The sequence below is a fragment of the Myodes glareolus genome, chromosome 16 (assembly GCF_982192425.1).
Source record: "Myodes glareolus chromosome 16, mMyoGla1.1, whole genome shotgun sequence".
In the NCBI taxonomy this organism is placed as follows: domain Eukaryota; kingdom Metazoa; phylum Chordata; class Mammalia; order Rodentia; family Cricetidae; genus Myodes; species Myodes glareolus.
In genome coordinates this window covers 33,936,330-33,953,983 of record NC_142041.1, presented here as the reverse complement: position 1 = coordinate 33,953,983, position 17,654 = coordinate 33,936,330, and the positions used below count along the sequence as shown (strand labels likewise).

The 17,654-nt window shown below is 43.5% G+C and overlaps 1 protein-coding gene across 1 annotated transcript; it reads left to right on the top strand.

The window, feature by feature from the left end:
* Positions 1–13,373: 13,373 nt before the first annotated feature.
* Tmem215 (transmembrane protein 215) lies at positions 13,374–17,288 on the top strand. Its single transcript, XM_048420672.3, has 2 exons — positions 13,374–13,739; positions 14,021–17,288. The coding sequence occupies exon 2, from the start codon at positions 14,079–14,081 to the stop codon at positions 14,772–14,774; it is 696 nt and encodes a 231-aa protein (XP_048276629.1). The 5' UTR covers positions 13,374–13,739; positions 14,021–14,078; the 3' UTR covers positions 14,775–17,288.
* The last annotated feature ends 366 nt before the right edge of the window (positions 17,289–17,654 follow it).

The following is a 17,654-nucleotide window of genomic DNA, read 5'->3' as shown; positions in this document are numbered from 1 at the left end:
ATGAGTTGGCAGTAGGTGTTTTCACAGCAGATCTAGTATCAAAAATTTCAATATGGCACTGCATCAATATGTTTAACAGAAAGGAGTATTTTTAAGACGGTGAGATGTTGCTCAGAGGACACAGTTTCAGTAAGGTCAAAAGATGACATTGAGTGATCTGTTTGCATCATATGTGCAATCAATAACAACATATTGCACCCATATAACAACACATGCACTGTGTGCATATAACACACAGTATGTCAATAAAACAGCAAATATGAGTCCTCCGTCTAAAAGGGACAACACATATATCCCACAGCTTGATTGAGTCATTCCACAACACACACATAACACACACACACACACACACACACACACACACACACACACACACACAAGCTTCAGGTCATATGTCATAAGTACACAGATTTTGTCACTTAAAAAAACCAGATATTTTAAAAAGAAATTAATCTTTTTGGGATCAATCCCATGAGGATTCTCTATTTCCAGCTCGTTAAGATTCTGAGAGTCTGTTTCATTGCCATTTCTTTATTCCTATCCTGAAGATCTTTTGTGGACTCAGAAGAGAAACAATGTAAGGAAGGCAGGCTGGTGAATAGGCTCCATCCTGTAGAGTAAACGGATGTTCAGTCGGAAGCACTCAGACACCAGAAAGGTTGTCACCTATGGAGTCAGTAAACTAGCTCCTTAAGCTTGCACTAGTTGTCGTTTAACTTGGTATCTTTGAAAATTGCATGTTTCTTATGCACTCTGTAACACGCTTAGCACAGTCTAACAAATCCTAGTGCATGGCAAGATTTTGAAAACTCTGTTAATTGAGCACTGGGGAAATAACTGACACTGCTGCCTCTCTGCAGGCCCCAAGTAAAGGACGGACGGTCAGAAGAGTACTTGCAGCCTCTAGCAGGGATCTTAGTCCAGGGTAGCTGAGCTGGGAGCGGTGGGAACCCAACCAGATACCGGAAGGCTCTCAGGGAGCATTTACTAAACGCGTGAATCGAAATACAGTCAGGAAGAGAAAAATCGAGACTCAACCTCAAGGCAGCCACGTTTAAAACTAAAAAAGAGTCAAGTTTCAAAAGAGAAGAAATCTGAAAAGTGATTCATATGGACGGGAGGAACCTCAAGATGCAACAGCAGGTCAGTTTTGATATTCTCCCGAGACAGCCCATATCCTTTACCACAATGATGGCGGGCGGGGTCAGGACGAATATAAGGAAATACAAGACTGGGGGAAATGACCGTGTTCAGTCTTTAAGTCTTCCAGCATTGTTCATCCATTTAACTGCTGCTTAATGACTACTCGGTACACACTAAAGAGCATCCTTTTACAAATTAAAAGTAGAAGATTTTTAAAAATCATAGACATAAAAATTATTGCAATTGTGCAATGTTCTGCCTAGATATAATCACGGCTAGTGTGTTGAGATTATTTACCTTCAGTCTTCTATTGCAATTCCTTTAGCAAACAGAATATTATTACATGTAGAGGATGTATTCTTAGGGTTTTTCAGTTAATATTATGTCAAGGCCATTTTGTGTGTCATACTGTCTTTAAAGTTACAATTTTATGGCCGTGCTGTGCTCTTAAGCAAATGCTTGGAACCCAGTGAACATGCTAGCCTCAATGTTACCTCTCCTATTTCATTAGACATTTCAAAGTTTCCCAGTAACAACACTGTAAATTACTGCTTTGAACACAAGATTTTATGCCACGGATTATTCTCACAGGAGAGACTGCAAGAGTGATCATACCTGGGCCAAATGGACAATAAACTCTGTAATGAGTCAACTAGAAGGTTCTGTAGTAACGAAATCTACACAACCTGATATGATAGTCAAGAGCTGCCTGTGACTACAGAAACACAGATAGCACTAGAAACATAAATAAGACAACCAAGAAATGGAATTTTAATCAATCCTAGCAGTCTCGTGGAGCTTATGGTTATAATATTAGACAGTACAGCACATGCATTTCTGTGTCTTTTTTACCTCAACTTTGAAGACTGCCATGAAATGACCTCCCATTCTGATTCCATAGCCTTGAACTCAACAACACATGCAGTTCCCCGACGTGGGTTTGAAGAATCCAAGAGCAGTAATGAAGGTTCGGGTTTTGTCTCAACCATCATGCCCTCCTGCACATTTGGCGGTCCCAGCGGATATGAGGTCAGGCCAAAAGGACTTTAGTAATTTCATGAAAATGGGCTGGTGTGTGTATGGAAAGCCTTGAGAGACTCTTGCTTCCAGAAAGTCAGATGTGACCTTCCTTCTGCATGAATGGTGGTCCCCTCTGGTGAAGCGGGGGTGAGGTAGAGGATCCGCCTCTATACTTCAAGATCAAATGTTGGTTCATTTGATGCCAGGACTGGTTCTTTCCATAACTAGCAATTATTCTTGGCTTTCTTTTTCTTCTTTGACAAGGTCTCTCTATGTAGTCCTGACTGGCCTAGAATTCACCATGTAGACCAGGTTGGCCTTAAACTCACAGAGAGTCTGAGTGCTGAGGTTAAAGGTGTCCGCCACCATATCTGGCACATTATTTTAAATACAGTGACCTTGAGAAAGGTTTTTAAGGCTTTTCATGTGTCTGGATAGATTTCTTGCAATTAAGAAGTAGCCTCAGTTTATTCCCAACACCCGTACACAAGAGTCCTCGCCTCAGCACAGCTCTCCTCGACCCTGCTACTATTTTCATAGGCAAATCTCACGGGGAAATGGCATATCATTGTCACTGAAATTTGCTTTTCTTAGATCTCTGCACACAAAACGCCATTACAACACCTGTCTTGAGAACTGAGCAGAAGGCTCACTGGGGCCGTATTTGCTGTGTGAGGATGAGGGCCTGAGGTGAAAGGCCCAGTGTAGCAAGCTTTCTCGTCTGACTTTCTTGGATCACCAGTCTACAAATCATGACAGGGACTTATTATTACTGTGAAAGCTTGGCTTTTAGCTTAGGCTGTTTCCAGCCTGCTCTGGAGCTGCTTCTATTAATCTGCCTCCTGTCGTGTGGCTGCTGTCTTTCTTCAGCACAGCACGTCCGACTCGCTCCAAGTCTACTGTCCTATCTCCACCTCTCTTCTTTCCAGAGTCCTCTCTCGACCCAGTAATAGCATGAATCATGAATCTCATCGTGGATTTAATTAGCAGTTCCTTGATGATTTGTGATGTTCAACACTTTTTAAATATACCTGCTGGTCATTTGTATATCTTCTTTTGAGAATATCTATTTGAGTTCCTTGCCTACTTAAAGTACTAGTTAATTTGATGCTAAGTCATTTTAGCTTTATAAATTGCCTAAGTCGGTATTCTATTGCTGTGGAGAGACACTATGCCCCTGCAACTTTTATGAAGGAAAACATTTAATTGGACCTTGCTTACAGTTTTAGGGGTTTAGTCTATTTTCATTATGGCAGGAAGCATGGCAGACACAGGCAGACGTGATGTTGGAGAAGTAGCTGAGAGTCCTACCTCCAGATCCATGGGTAGTAGGAAGAGAGAAACACTGACCTGGTTTGAACTTCTGAAACTTCAAAGCCTCTAGTGACACACTTCTCCCAATAAGGCCACACCTCCTAATCCTTCTCAAGAATTATTACTCCCTGGTGGTCAAGCTTTCGAATCTATAAGTCTATGTCTATGGGAGGCATTCTTATTCAAACCATCACATCTATCTTTTGATTATAAATTCCTTATCAGATAAATGACATGCAGGGAATCTTCTTCATTATGTAGAAGGATTCACTCTACTGAATGCTTCTTTTGATAGGCAAGCGCTCTTTTGTTTGATGTGATATCATTTGTCTATTTTCTTTCTGCCTCTCTTCTGCAAGTCATATTAAACAGCATTTCATCTATTTTGAATTGCTTTTTGTATATAATATCAGATAAGGTTCTAATTTCACTCTTTTACATGTAAAATATTCTGTTTTTCCCAATACAGTTTGGTGAAGGACTACCCTTCCCTTATTTTATATTTCTGTCAATGATGCTAAAAATCGGTTAATGGTATATGGATGAGTTTGCTTCCAAATGCTCTGTTCTGTTCAGTTGTTTTGTGGGTCTATTTTTATGCCGGTATCATAATGTTTGGAATACATAACCTATGGTATAATGTGATATCAGAAACCATGAAACATCACGTTGTGTTCTTGATTAAGATGATTTTGGATGGGGAGAGAGTGATGGTTTCACATGAGACACATTTTCCCTGTTCCTGTGAAAAATTCCATTGAAAATTTGACAGAGATTTTTGTAAGTCTACAGAGTCTCTTGAGAAAAATGTACATTTTTAATGATATAGAATTCTGCTCATTTGTGTATCCTTCAAGTTTTCTTATCGGTGTTTCACAGGTGGAAGTTTGAAGATCTTCTAACTCTTTTGTCAGGTTTATTTATAAGAATGTTATTTTTTTCTATTGCTCAGTATCCTTAGTCGTCAGGGAAATGCAAATCAAAACAACTCTGAGATTCTATCTTACACCTGTCAGAATGGCTAAGATCAAAAACACTGATGACAGCTTATGCTGGAGAGGATGTGGAGTAAGGGGAATACTCCTCCAGTGTTGGTGGGAGTGCAAACTTGTACAGTCACTTTGGAAATCAGTATGGCTGTTTCTCAGGAAATTGGAATCAATCTACTTTAAGATCCAGCAATAGCACTCTCGCGCATATACCCAAAGATACTCAATCTATCATGCCACAAGGATTCTTGTTCAACTCTGCTCATAGCAGCATTATTCATAAAATAGTCAGAACCTGGAAATAACCTAGATGCCCCTCAACCTAAGAATGGATAAAGAAAATGTGGTACATTTACACAATGGAGTAGTACTCAACTGTAAAAAACAATGACATTATGAAATTTGCAGACAAATGGATGGAACTAGAAAAAAAAATAATTCTGAGTGAGGTAACCCAGACCCAGAAAGACAAACACAGTATGTACTCACTCACAAGTGGATATTAGATATAAAGCAAAGGATAACCAAGTTACAGTCTACGGCCCCAGAGAAGCTAGGAAACAAAGAATTTAAGAACGATGCCTGGGCTTCCCTAGGAATGGGAAATAGATAAGATCTCCTGGGTAAACTGGAGGCAGGAGGTAGAGGGAAGGGAGTGGGGGTGAGAACATGAGGGATCAGGATAGTCAAGTTTGGGGAGGGATGGAGAGGATGAGCAATGAAAGAAATATCTTGGTAGAGGAAGCCATTATGGGGTTAGGGAGAAACCTGGTGCTAGGGAAATACCCAGGAATCCACAAGGACGACCCCAGCTAAGACTTCTAGCAATAGTGGAGAGGGTGCCTGAACTGGTCTTCTCCTGTAATCAGATTGATGACTAACCTAATTGTCATCATAGAACTTTCATCCAGTAACTGATGGAAGCAGATGCAGAGATCCTGGGTCAAGCTCTGGGGGTCCAGTTGAAGAGAGGGAGGAGGGATTATATGAGCAGGGGAGGTCAAGATCATGACAGGAAGCCTACAAAGACAGCTGACCTGAGCTAGTGGGAGCTCATGGACTCTAGACCAACAGCCTGGGGCAACCTGCATGGAACCAAACTAGGCAGACTGCATATATAGGTGACAGTTATGTGGCTTGGTCTGTTTGTGGGGCCCCTGGCTGTTGGATCAGGATCTATCCCTAGTGCTTGAGCTGACATTTTGGAGCCATTCCATAGGGTGGGATGCCTTGCTCAGCCTTGATGCAAGGGGAGGGCTTGGTCCTGCCTCAACTTGATGTGCCAGGCTTTGCTGACTCCCCATGGGAGGAGGCCTTACCCTTTCTGAGGAGTGAATTGGGAGCCCAGGATGATGGGAGGTGGAGGAAATGGGGAAAGGAGAGGGAGAGGAATTGTGGTTAGCATGTGAAATGAATCAAAAATTTAAAAAAGAAAAAAAGTTTATAAAAGAATTTTATTCCTTCTAATTGTTTTAGAAATTGGAAATTTTTTAAATTTTCTTTTTTATATTCCTCCTTGTTATTATATAGAAATATAACTAATTTTATTATGATTTTGTGTCAGGAAATTTTGCTGAATTAATTTATTATTGTTGACAAATTTCTGGTGGAATCTTCAAGGCAATATATATATGCATAGATATATGAAATATTTTATTATCTTTAATCAGAAATTTTACCTTCTTCCTTCCTGGTTTGGATGTCTGTTATTTGGTTCTCTGATCTCGTTACTCAAGAAAGGACTTCTAGCACCCTTTCGAGTAGAAGTATTGAGAGTGGGCATCTTTCTCATTTCTAATCCTAGAGGAAAAGCTTCCAGCCATTCACCACTGGATATGGTACTAAGTATGGGTTTGTCATATATGGCTTTTATTATGCTGGGAGTATTCTTTCTAGACTCAACCTGTGAAGAACTATTTATTTATTTATTTATTTATTTATTTATTTATTTATGATTTTTGAGACAGGGTTTCTCTGTAGCTTTTGGTTCCTGTCCTGGAACTAGCTCTTGTAGACCAGGCTGGCCTCAAACTCACAGAGATCTGCCTGCCTCTTCCTCCCAAGTGCTGGGATTAAAGGCATATGCCACCACCACCATGAAGGATGGCCAATTTATGTCTGATCTTTTTAGACTTTTCCTGTATATATTAATATAATCATTTAAATCATATTCTTTATTCTGTTAATGTATTGTGGCACAGTTACTTATTTGCATATAGAAACCCATTCTTGAGCCCCTAGTACAATCTTATTTGAGCTTCTTAGTGTGTTATTTGTAGATTGATTTTTCTTTGGGCTGACAGTTCACACATAAAAAAAGACACCAAAATTTATTATTAATTAGGAAAGCTCAGCATTAGCTTAAGTTTGTTCTTAATTAGTTCTAATAACTTAAAGTAACCCATATTTCTTAATCTACATTCTTTTGTGTGGTTCAGTTACTTACTCTGTACTGCCCATGCTGCCTCCTCTGCATCTGGCAGGTAGCTCCGCCTTTCTTCTTCCCAGAGCTCTCTCTGCTCAGAAGTCCCTGCTATACCTCCTGCCTAACTATTGGCCATTTAGCTTTTTATTCAACCAATCACAGTGACACATCTTCACACAGTGTAAAGGAATATTTCACAACAGTTACAGAATTCAGTTTGCTAGTTTTTTGTTGAGAATGTCTTATCTACGTTCATCTGAGAATGTCTCCATCCATGTTCATCAAATACGTTGGCTTGTAATTTTCTTTTCTCATGGGGTAGCTTTGATGTTAGGTTAATTCTGGACTCATAAAATGGTCTTGGAAATGTTCTCTTCAATTTTGAGGAAGAGTTTAAGAAGTATTAGCATTAGTTTTTATTTAACCATTTGACAGAATCCACAGAGAAACCCTTAGAGCATAGGATTTTCATTGCTGGGGATACTGAGTACAGATTCGGTCCCTTACCTGTTGCTATTGGTCTGTTTATATTCTTCGGTTTATTGAGATTTTTTTTGACGACTTAGTCCTAGGAAGTCCCATGTTCTAGGGATTTATCTCTTTCTTTGGAGTTCTTTTCTCTCTCATGCTGCACATAAGTGTATCCAATTTGTCTCTCTTTTTAAAGGACCTACTGCCAATTTTATTAAAACTTTCAGTTTTAGTATCTATTTCTACACTTGCCTTTATTATTTATCCCTCAATTAACTTTGGATTTAGTTTGCTTTTCTTCCCTAGTATTTCTATGTGTAAACTTGGGCTGATTACCTCGGTCTTTCCTCTTTCTTCCTACAATATTTAGCTCTATAAACTTGCCTCTGAGAACTGTTTTGGCTGTAGACTGTAGACTTTTATATGGCATTTCAATTTTCTTTGTCTCAAGATACTGTTTTTTCGTCCCTCTTTGAACCACTTGTTCAGAGGCAGGTTGTTTCATTTTCACGTAATTGTGAATTTTCCAATTTCCCTCCTTATTGAATTCTGGATTTATTCTACTATAAATGTAGTAAAATCTTGATATGATTGCAGCCTTCTTAAATAAACTTAGTAAGCTTTGTGGTTTAACGCATGTTCTATCCTGGAGAATATGTGCATGCTGAAGGAACATGTAGCCTGCTGCAATTGAATGTGACGGTCTACGTATGTGTGCTGTCCCTACTGCTGTTCAGGTCTGCTTCAGCTTTACCGCTTTATTATTGTTATCACCAGACAAAAACTCCCTGTCTTCATCTTCCAGTTTCCAGAAGCCCACAGACCAGGGTCCTGTAGCAGTAAGGTAACTGAAGGGGGAAAAGACGTGATGTGTAGTAAGGAGGCCCCTGAAGGGAGATGAGTCCAGGGTATGCGCTTCACTGCCAAATATGTGGTTGGCTCCATGCCTTTGTCCCTATGCTACAAAACTGGCATCAACCTAACAGTGACTTTGTAGCGCTAGAAGGAAGACACAGAACACGCCAAAGCTGGCCTAATGTTGACACAGCACCGTGAGCACACAGCCACTGATGTCCAGAGGCCTTTCACAGACACCTTGTAATCTGTATCGCTCTAACCCATGTGCATGTCTTATTCTCTGTAGTTCTAGAGAGGCAGACTGGCTCGTCCGGCCTGTCTGCCCAGTCCCTAGCACAGTACCATGCACATCATAATCACTCAAGTACAAATAACTGAGGAAAATTAAAATAAAACTTTCTGAATTCTATCTGTATAAGAAAGTCAGGGTAGCCAACAAATTCCAGCATGCCATGATTTCGGAAGTAAAGTGTTCCTTGTTTTCTCCCCAGACACCCACCTCCCGAAGCCTTGTTTTGTTCTCTGAATTTTCTCTTACAAGAAATGCTTTTGTTCATGATCATACACCTGCATGGATTGCAAGAACTGCTTAAAGTTTTAGAATTCTGGCACTATTGGTCCACATGGGCAAGAAAGTAAATATGAAGATGGCTTATCTATCCCTGAGTGATGACTCCCATCTCCACCCACTATTTGTGCTGATGTGGGCAAGAACACCTGCTGTCCAGAGACCATCTCAAGGTACTCCTGGGAAAGACTGGCATTGAGAATGAGCCTTATAATTAAACAGTAATTGGGGTTTCCTGTGATTTTATGCCCAGGACTTACCTAGTGCCTAAGGAGATGAACCACACAGCTTAAGAAGGCAGAATGGAATTCACTGTTTCTACAAATAAGAGGAAGCCTTTGCCTGACGGCCTTGCTTCCGTGAGAACCCAGTTGGATTTCCAGCACTACATTTGGCAGAGCTGCCCAATACTGACATCAGTTCAGCCCCTCAGGAGTGGCTGCCAGAGAACTGAGGAAGAATAGAGATGAGATGGGGTTCAGCCGATTCCTCACCCAAATATTTCATCCATCTGAGTCAGATGGCAGATTAGAAGCCTCACCAATAAAACCTGGTGAAGGAAAACGGCCAACATAATACACAACCCTCTTCTTTCTTGCAAGAGAAAAGATTTATAAAGGAGTTGCGTCTGTGCATCTGTGTGTTCTGGTGTCCTTTCTGCTGTCTGTCCTGAGGGAAGTCACGGCAGGGACTCAAGACAGGAACCGGGAGGCAGGAACTGAAGCAGAAGCCACAGAATGGAGCTACTTACTGGCTTGCTCTCCATGGATTACTCAGGTATCTCATGGATTTCTTATTTAACCCAGGACCATCTGCGCAGGGGTGGTGCTTCCTGCAGTGGGCTGGACCCTCCCACACCAATCACTGCTCAAGGAAATACTCCAATAGACTTTCCTATCGGCAATCTGAGGAGGACACCTTCATTGGAGTTTCCTCTTCCCAGATGACTCCAGTTTGTGTCAAGATGACAAAGATATAACAGACACACTGTGCCTGTGTGTCTGTGTGTCTGGTCTGTGTATCGTATGTACAGGTTCATGTGGGTATACACATGTGCATGCCACCTGGGTGTGAAGGTCAGAGATTGAAGCTGGGTGATTTCTTCTATTGAGCTCCACCTTATGATTTGAGACAGGGTTTCTCACTAAACCTGGCGCTCATGCATTCAGCTAAACCAGCTAGCCAATGGGCTCCAGGCATCCGAGTCTCAACCCCCAGTACCGGTGTTTAGGACATGCTACCACACCCAGCTTTTAAGTGGGGGCTAGGCATCCAAAATGGGGTCACTATGTCTGTAAAGCAGGCACTGTACCAACAAAACTATCTCCTCAGCCCTGTATATAAATTTATTTAAAGTGAGATCCCAGAAGGCATACAGGTGGCAGCCAGGGAATATCAAGATAGAAAGGGAAGATAACACAGCTCAGTTGAAGACAGGAGGACCAGAAACTCACTCTGAACAGCAACTGGTCTAAAAGCCATGGGGGTGGGGGACACACCCTAAACCTGGCTCTGTAGATTCTAACTGGGACTGTGAAGTGGACCTCCCTCATTAGCACAGTCTGCACGAAACATCGAAACATCTCAGGGAGAGAGGAACTTAAAACACCCCACCAAGGAAGAAATCCCAACTGTCGTGATGATCTTTTTGCGTATATGAGTGTTCTGCTGCCTGCCTGCTGCCCACAGAGCCTGGAGGCGGCGTTGGGTGCACTGGACCTGGAGTTAGAGGCAGTGGGGAGCCACCGTGTAGGTGCTGGAAACAGAACCCAGCTTCTCTGCAAGAGCAGCAGGTGCTTTTAACTGCTGAGCCAACTCTCCAGTGCCATGATGTGATTTTTTTAAACTAATGTACTTTCACTGTACTTGGCCCTTTTGCCTGACAATATGTGTCCACTGGAATGATGGTGATGGGGGAAATCAGCCATGTTATAAAACTAAAAGGAGAAAATCCGGGAAGAAGAAGGGACTCAGAGGAAGAGAGAGTAATGGGGATGAATATGTTTGAAATATACCAATATAGGAGTGAAAATGTCATCATGAAGCCTAATATTATGTATAACGAATATGTGCTAGTAAAAACAAAATAATAAAAATCACTTTAAAAGAAGTGGAAACCTGGGATGGTGGAGTGGCTTTCGTAGGGTCACAGCAGACAAGGAGATAGCCAGAGGACCTAGGAGACGAAATTCTAGCAGAAAGAAAAACAGCTTCTAGTTCCAACTATGTTGTTAGCCCTACAGGATATAAGGAGCTCACTGAGAAAGAGAAGCTTGGAGGACAGGAGAGTTCCCGCTGGCATGTAAACGTGAGCCGTCTAGAGATGATCCAAAGGGCAATATCAAGCAGGCAATTGGATGCTATAAACCGGAAACTGAGGGAACAGGAGGAGTGAAAGAGGCTTAGGAGCCATCAAGCTGTTTGAAACGACCCTGGAAGGAGCGGGTAAGGCAGGAGAGCGCAGAGAGGGAGGGCCAGCGACAGAACAAGTTCCACTTATACAAATGGAGGATTCTAGGACATAGCCTCCAAGTGAGTGATGGGAGGATGAGTGGGTACCAATAAAGGATGAGAACGGGGGCTTCAGGGAGAGAAGAGTGTTCCGTAATTGGAGTACAAGTAACTAATTGGTTCCCCCCTTTCCTGAACAAAACCAACTTCCAGAGCAGCAGTGAGTCTGGGAAACAGACTAACAGGTGTGGGTCCTCAGGCTCCTCTGCCGCCCAGACACATCTGCCTACAGAAGCAGATACCTGCACTTAGAGATGACAGCAAAGCCACCACTTTCCTGGTCCAAATAGCCGCCCGTCTGGTCCTTCACTTTAGCCCTCCGCCCTTTCTTCTTCCCTCCTTCTTAAGTGGTTCTGCAACCGCAATTTAATAAGCTTGAATACAAGAGACACACACGATAACACCAGAATAAAAATGAGAAGAAGCCCGGCTTCTGGTGACCCTGGCTGAAATGAGAAACCAGTGGATCCACCTTGGCTCTTCCCTCTGCCTCAAGCCAGGGTGCACCAACCCATCCGCAATCGCTCTTCAGAACCAATTTCTTTCAAGGACCTCTCCCGTCTTGGGATTCTTGCGGCCACGTCCCATCTTGCCTGGCGTCATGAACGAGGCTCCAAGCTCTGACTTACACCCTCTAACCTGATGGCACCATCTGTCAAAACCTTGAAAGCTTGCAATAATCTCTGCCTAAACCCCTCCCACTGTGCTTAACCGCTTAGTGGGTAAAGCCAAGCATCCTCAGCTACAAGCAGGTCTTTGATGATTTGGCTCCCACTTTCCATTGAGAGCACTAGGATCGTAGGATGAGAGGAAAAGAGTCTACATCCCAATGCATTTTGAACACGAATCATGCACCAAAGCCATGTGCTAGGAACTTTATATGTATGTAATATTCACAGTGTTTGCTCAGACATCTAGTGTTAAAAGTCTCCTGACAGAGTGAGAATATGAGCAAAGAGGGCAAGACCCATTCTCTTTGGATGGATACCTTGCGCAGCCTAGATATAGTGGGGAGGGCCTTGGACATTCCCCAGAGCAATGTGCCTTACCCTCTCTGAGGATTGCATGGGGGGTGAGGTGGAGGGTAAGTGGAGGGAATGGGAGCAGGGAGCGGGAATTTGGATTGGTATGTAAAATTTTTTTAAAAAAGATGATTTGTTTTCTTTTAAAAAAAAATAAAATAAAATAAGTCACCCGACAATTACTTTTCAGGAAGGTGGTGTCACTCACTCTGGTACACAGGGCAAGCTTAGTTCGAAAAGTCCAGGGCATCAAAATTCCTTGCCCAGAAACAGCGCCTCAACATGAAAGAATGTACTTCTTACCTTCCTACTTCTTCTCCTCAACCTTAAACAGTCCAGGTGAAGAATTACGGCCACATCGAGTCTTCCCTTTGGGCCAGAGAAACCCATACATCCCGTGAACCCTGCCTGAGACTAGCCAGACAGGAGTCAAGCAGCACAAAGCAGCATCACCCATCGCCAAATCAAAGCCTCTCCTGCTGGCTACCTGGACAACCCTGAATGAAGATCAGAACCGGGATCCCTTTTTCCTTGCTCCACTGGGTGCCATTGGAACCAGGGTTGTGGGACTGAGTTTCCAAAGTCATCTTCTGCCAAGAGCAAAGCTGGGAGACCAGCGGAGGAAACTCTGGTGACTCCTAGGAGCACGCAGGACCCCGAGGTCTTAGCGCTCCTACAATCGGGCGCACTCTTGGGGTGCTCAGGTTAGGAGGGAGCAGAGTGCGACCCGGTTCCTTCGAGGGCACCTCGCGCCTCGAGGAGCTGCCCAGGGAGAGGGGTAGGGGTAGCCCCAGAGCATCTGGCTGCTGTCGGGGCAGAGACATCTCTCAGATCTGGAACTGGCCAAGGTAGCAAGTCCCCTTTTCACCTCCCGCTGGCCCCGGAGCCCTCAGACCCTGAATTTGGAACCCAGACTCGGACGTTGCACCGGCTGCCTCGTGGGCAAGAGGATCTGCTCTCCCTCTTAGGGTAGCGGCTTGGACGCGGTTGGACACGCCCGCCCGCTGCTCTGGGACGAAAGCCCCCCGCAGCCCGCTTGGCGTGACCACCCGGCTCTGACCCCCTCGCGCCCCCGCGCGTCCATCTCTGTTCCCAGAGCGATGCAAGTGATGTAAGGCGGCCAGGCTCGCGCGCTTTCCTCCTGCCGGGACAGAGTCCTCCCTCCCCGCCGGCGGCAGCGCTGCGCGCCCACTCTGATCGCTGCGCCAGGCTCTGCTTCCAGAGCTCCGGCGACCTACACGCCAAGAGCCAGGCTGGGAAAGACCCTCCTCCCCTGTTCCACTTCCTATGTGCGGTGTCGGTGGAAAAGCCAGGCTTGGCTCTCTACGCCTAGGAAGAGAATCGAGGGACAGCCTATAGGAAGGTTTCTGGAGACATTCAGGCTCTCTCCATTTACGGGAGGTGGCAGAAGCCTTCAGGTAACTCCGTGACCCTACTTGGTACACGTTGGTGTGAGAGAGACAGGGTTGCAATAGTAGATGGGGGGGGGGGGGGGTGAGGAGAGGGGGAGGAAGGAAGGGAGGGAGGAAAAGAGGGGAGAGAGAGAGGACAGAGGGGAGGACAGGAGAGAGAGAGAGAGAGAGAGAGAGAGAGAGAGAGAGAGAGAGAGAGAGAAGAGTCTTTCAGAGATAGCAAGAAAGAGTTGGCGGGTGGGAAGTTGGATTGGATGTTTTAACCCCTGTGGTTTCGACTTCCACAGAAGAGAGAAAGGGTGCTCGCTGGCTACCAAGCAGCTCCCAACCTGAATGGAGTGAAAGATGCGGCCTGATGACATAAATCCGAGGACTGGGCTGGTGGTGGCCCTGGTCAGTGTTTTTCTGGTCTTTGGCTTCATGTTCACTGTCTCTGGCATGAAGGGGGAAACTTTGGGGAACATCCCTCTGTTGGCCATCGGACCAGCCATCTGCCTACCAGGCATCGCAGCCATTGCCCTGGCCAGGAAAACCGAGGGATGCACCAAGTGGCCAGAGAATGAGCTACTCTGGGTCCGCAAGTTACCCTGTTTCCGGAAACCCAAGGACAAGGAAGTGGTGGAACTGCTGAGGACCCCCTCAGACCTGGAATCCGGCAAGGGGAGCTCAGATGAACTGGCTAAGAAGGCAGGCCTCAGAGGGAAGCTGCTCCCACAGGGGCCAGGTGAGGTGCCTATGGCCAGCTCCATTACCACCCCCACCCGCACAGAGGAAGCAGAATGCCAGAGTCTAGTCCAGAGTGGGCGTCAGGAGGAGACGTCCAGATATCTGGATGGCTACTGCCCCTCGGGCAGTTCCCTCGCCTACAGTGCCTTGGACGTCAAGGGCTCAGCTGACCACCCTGAGCCCGAGGACAGCATCTTCTTTGTACCCCAGGACAGTATCATCGTTTGCTCCTACAAGCAGAACAGCCCTTATGACAGATACTGTTGCTACATCAATCAGAGCCAAGGCAGGTGGGACCACGAGACAATAGTCTGATCTGGGCATCCAAGGGTCCCGTGTTGACAGACACGTTGCTACACTCAGCTCCCAATGGAAAAAAATCTCTGCTCCAACAGCCTTCGTACTCTTAGAAACTGGCATGGTATGTGACGGGGTGCAGACCTCTGGTGCCTGATACTTGTGTAAATAGGCATGTAGTGGGCAGATTCTAGGGAGGAGCTGAGGATTACTTCTCTTTAGGGAAGAGGAAGTAAATAGGGAAAAAAGTTCCATTTGCTTCTGAACAATTTAAACAATGTTGAATGCTTTGTAAAGCAGCCCCCAAAGTGCTAAGGAAGCCCCTGGTGACAGTCAGGGGCATCTAGAGAGAGCCAGGTATCAAAGGATGCAGGGCTGTCCACACAGAAGCTGGCTACGTGTGCCTGAAGAAAGGGGAGGAAAAGTTTGTGTTCCTTTATACAAAATGAGTTTTGCCTGTTGAAAATGTTGAAAAGCTTTTCATGTATGGTAGCTGCTGGAAGAAATAAAAATCAAGATAGAATAGGTAAACCCTCCTCCTTAAATGGATTGGATTTTGGAGGAAGGGGAGTTAAAAATAGCTGGAGTGTATAATTGAGTCCTGAGCCTCTAGCAAGGTCACGTTTCAAATAAAGTGTTGATTATGTTATGTGAAAAGTTATTATTTCAGATGGCTGTGTTACGTCTTAAACTCTTCATTTGAGTTGATTTGCTGGAACTTTACCTGAAGTTTTTAAATATTTACCAACATTCGTGTATTTCCTTACCAGGTGCAAAATGACTTGATTAACATTTTCATAGATTAGAATTTCTTTTTATCAAGACAAAACAAAATTTACATATACACAAACACATATATGTATGTCTCTCTGTCTTCAATATTGCGTAGAGGCATGTACTAGGAATTACTATATGCCTTTTAAAACATGCAACTGCAAAGTGAATTAACTAGTCCTGAACATTATGAAAAATTCGAATGAAATGCAATGGTTATAAGCCTCTGGAAATGCTGTCGTGTGTACATTTGTTCAACAACCTCCTGCCCCCAACCATGACTGTAAATGCCAATGAAGCAAGAGTTCATTTGTAAGATTGAATTGAAGCTCATATTTCATTAAGTTTCACTGGATCAGTAAAATTTACATGATAAAAATCTCAGTATTTCCTATTTTGTGGCTGAGGGAAGAAACATCATAATAGTATCCCAAAATTTATTTCCTGTTTTTCTTGCTTAATTGCAACCGATAAGAAGAATAATCAGCTGAAATGTCATTTTACCCCCTCTTGTAGAATAAGTACATTTATAGGAACAGTGACAGATTTAGTCTTAAGAATTAGGATTATTTTATACCCTTCAAGGAAATTTAATTCTAGTTATTATACCAAATAGTTTTAGTCACCTCCCAAAAGGTGACTTGAGGACAAAAAAAATTGGGGAGCTCATCTTTTTTATGTATCTCACGTTCAACTCTGTGATGCTTAAGTCAACCGTCCTTTCTAAAGAATTATACTCGTAAAAGTCATAATTTTTGAATGACGTTTGAGATCAAAAGTATGTCATCTTTTTAGTCAGGCCTCAGTTAGAAATGAGATGTGTGATCCTGGACAAAGTTCATCTTCGAGCCTTCAGTTTCCTGCTCTATGGAAGGGGAATGGGGAAAAGACTGATTTACTCTAAATTGTTTGCATCATTCATTCCCAGGCAGCAGATTCTGAAATAGTAAATCAAAGGGACTGTGTGTTGCAGCAAGTAAGCTACAGCAAAATGCATGCCCATGTTATGCAATACATGGTCAAAACCATGCAATGTGGATTAAATTGCTACTACTCAAAAGAATTCTATAGATATATGAAAGCAGATGTATTCCATTGCTAAATATTATCTATTAGACACCAATGCATTCCTGGGCACTGAAACTGAAAATATCGAGGGTAAGATATGTTTGAAGGAAAAAAAATGTTTTAATGTTGATGCAACCCAAAGCAATGCCATACAGCTTTGCAGCCCATGGGCCTGACTCTAGGACTGTGGTAGTTTCCTAAGTCTCAATAGCTGTTTCGAAAGCAGAAAATATGATTTATATAGGGAAGGTTATTGGAAATGTCATAACAAAAGTTTTCCCCCATGTTTGCCACTGTTGGCATTGTCAGAAGAGGGCAGAACGATGTTTGTTTGGGCTCAGCGAGTCCTACATGGTTCTGAGGAGAGAGGACTGGAGTGTCCGCTAAGGTCTGGAATTTGGGGAAGTTGCCTTCTGGAAACAGTTTAGAATGTTTCACATAGTGTGGGCATGTGTGCACAGAGTCCTGTTTCCAAATCAAGGGTCAAATACTGACTTAGAGATATAAGCTATTTTTAATCACATTTTCAAGTTGCATTTCAGAAAAACATTCTTCCATTTACCTATTTAAAATACAGAAGCTATCTAAGTATACATTTGTGTATGTCTTCCTGTGCTAAATGAATGGGTTTCAGATGTCAAGCTGGGAGATTTAACCTTCTTTACCCAAAGAATAAAATGTGAGTTGTGACTTGTGTGGATTTTTCTTAGCATCTTCCACTGAGCCACCCCCTCCTCTGTGCTGCCTTGCAACACTGTGGTTCTATTCGAGGTAAACCTGCTATTCTTTTGAACAGAGATATAAGAAAGAGGACAAAGATGTCCCAAGCCCTTAGAGGAAAAGGGAACATTCCACTCACTCAAACCAACAGCCTGAGAAATTACTAATATTAACACAAGAAGCAAGAGGGCTGTTCCTTGACTCCTTTAAGAACTTCCAAGCTGCTAGAAATCGAAAAAGGCACTCGTTCCTTTCCCTTTGCTAGTAATTCAAATACTCATTTTCTACTTAATGTGAGGTAGGCATTCTACTTTTGAAATTTCTCCATTCAACTTC

What these genes read in the sequence shown, in the direction of transcription:
- Tmem215 (XM_048420672.3), top strand. Translation starts at nt 14,079, where the DNA reads ATGCGGCCTGATGACATAAATCCGAGGACTGGGCTGGTGGTGGCCCTG.